This window comes from Monomorium pharaonis, chromosome 10 (assembly GCF_013373865.1).
Source record: "Monomorium pharaonis isolate MP-MQ-018 chromosome 10, ASM1337386v2, whole genome shotgun sequence".
NCBI lineage: Eukaryota > Metazoa > Arthropoda > Insecta > Hymenoptera > Formicidae > Monomorium > Monomorium pharaonis.
The window spans coordinates 10,200,098-10,201,997 of NC_050476.1; the positions used below are offsets into that span (position 1 = coordinate 10,200,098).

A 1,900-nucleotide genomic window follows, 5' to 3' on the forward strand; every position below is an offset into this window, starting at 1 on the left:
CGATGACGGGTGTTATCCTTGAACGAACCAACCGCGGTACGACTCATCTTGCTGGGCCTGCTGAGCCCTGGGACCCGGAGTCTTGATTTTCATCGTGGCTTAAATTGATAAGAGTCACCGCTTACATTATTCGATATGTGTCTCGACTTCGCAACCGCGCTGGTCGAATCGCTCAGCGTATTGAAAGTCGTCCATCGTCCCTTTCCGCGGACGAATATCAAACTGCAAGAATCTTCTGGCTTAAGCGCATTCAGGATGCGACATTTCCCCTCGAAAAAAAAAGCACTATTGCGTAATCAACCAATCTCGTCAAAAAGCGTTCTCCTATCTCTTTATCCTTTTCTCGACGAGGATCAACTAATTCGCGTTGGCAGGCGGCTATCACAAGCTCCGATCCCAATTCCAACTAAACATCCCATCATTCTAACCTCCCATCCGTTAGTCAGGTTAATTACCCAACAAGCTCACCTACGTGCTCTTCATGCCGGAATTCAACTTACGCTTGCTACCCTGCGTCAAGAATTTTGGATATTGCGCGCGAGAAATCTAGTGAAATCCGTCATTTATCGGTGTATCGTGTGCACGCGCGAAAAGGTCGCCATTTCTCATCAGTTGATGGGAAATTTGCCTCAGATGCGAGTCACTCCTCCGGCGCGTGCCTTTTTGCGGACTCGATTACGCCGGTCCGATGCTCGTTCGAGCGGCGTCCGGTCGTGGAATTGCCGCTCGAAAAGCGTACATTGCTGTTTTTATATATATGGCTGTTCGCGCCGTTCATCTGGAGCTGGTCGAGGGCTATTCCACTTTCGCGTTCTTAGGTGCATATGCTCGCTTTTGCGCCCGCCGCGGACTGCCCCAATCAATTTATTCGGACAATGAAACTACCTTCGTTGGTGCGGATCGCGAACTGTCAAGAGCCTTCCATGCCGCTATCCGCGACCCTAACTTTCCGAACAGGACATCATCCGACAAGGTCTCGTGGCATTTTTTGCCTCCTTCAGCTCCGCACTTCGGGGGACTGTGGGAGGCAGGAGTACGCAGTGTCAAACATCACCTTCGCCGCGTGGTAGGCTCTCACACTCTTACCTTTGAGGAGTTCTCCACTCTTCTGTGTAACATCGAGGCCTGCTTTAATTCCCGACCACTTGCCCCTCTTACCGATGATTATGAGCCTCTTACTCCAAGCCACTTTTAGGATCAGCTATCACTTCAAGTCCGGAACTGTCTCTGCTTGACGTGTAAGAAAATCGTTCGACCCGTTGGCAGGTTGTTCGACAAGTCACAGAGCGATTCTGGAAGCTGTGGACCAGCGACTATGTCAACTCACTTCAACAGCGCGTTAAATGGAAACGAGTTGCTGATTCAAAGATACAAGTCGGACAATTAGTATTATTTCGAAACTCATTGCTTCCACCCTGCAAATGGGAATTAGGTCGCATAACTGTATGTCACCCGGGTCCCAACGGTCTAGTGCGAGTGGTAACGGTCAAGACAGCATCCTCCGAATATAAGCGTCCGCTCGTAAAATTATGTCTCCTACCGATCGAGATCGAGAAAATAGATTCTTCCGCGTCAAGTTCATCGTCTAATGGTAACTGACATGCCGATCGCCTCGCGAAGAATTTTTATTTTTACTTAAATTGTCCAACATTGAAACATTCCTTTATAATCTTTGTTTCATTATTTTTCCGTTACTGTCGGTTAATTTTTTCGAAACTATAGTTTCGAGGCGAGCGGTATGTTAAGAATCGCTCAAATTTTCAGTTTTATACTGTAAGCTGTTCTCGGTGTGATGTTTCCCTCGTGATTTGCTCGTGCAAATCATGATGTGATCTCGACTTTTGGGCATGATGACTTGCGCAGAAGTCACATTCTGCGCCACGCATCTCCCCGGGACTTG

At 48.2% G+C, this 1,900-nt stretch overlaps 1 protein-coding gene across 1 annotated transcript; it reads left to right on the top strand.

Moving 5' to 3' along the window:
• Positions 1 to 757: 757 nt before the first annotated feature.
• Positions 758 to 1,195, top strand: LOC105836178. Its single transcript, XM_028188909.1, has one exon. It carries the CDS (start codon positions 758 to 760, stop codon positions 1,193 to 1,195), a length of 438 nt encoding a protein of 145 aa, XP_028044710.1.
• Positions 1,196 to 1,900: the final 705 nt, after the last annotated feature.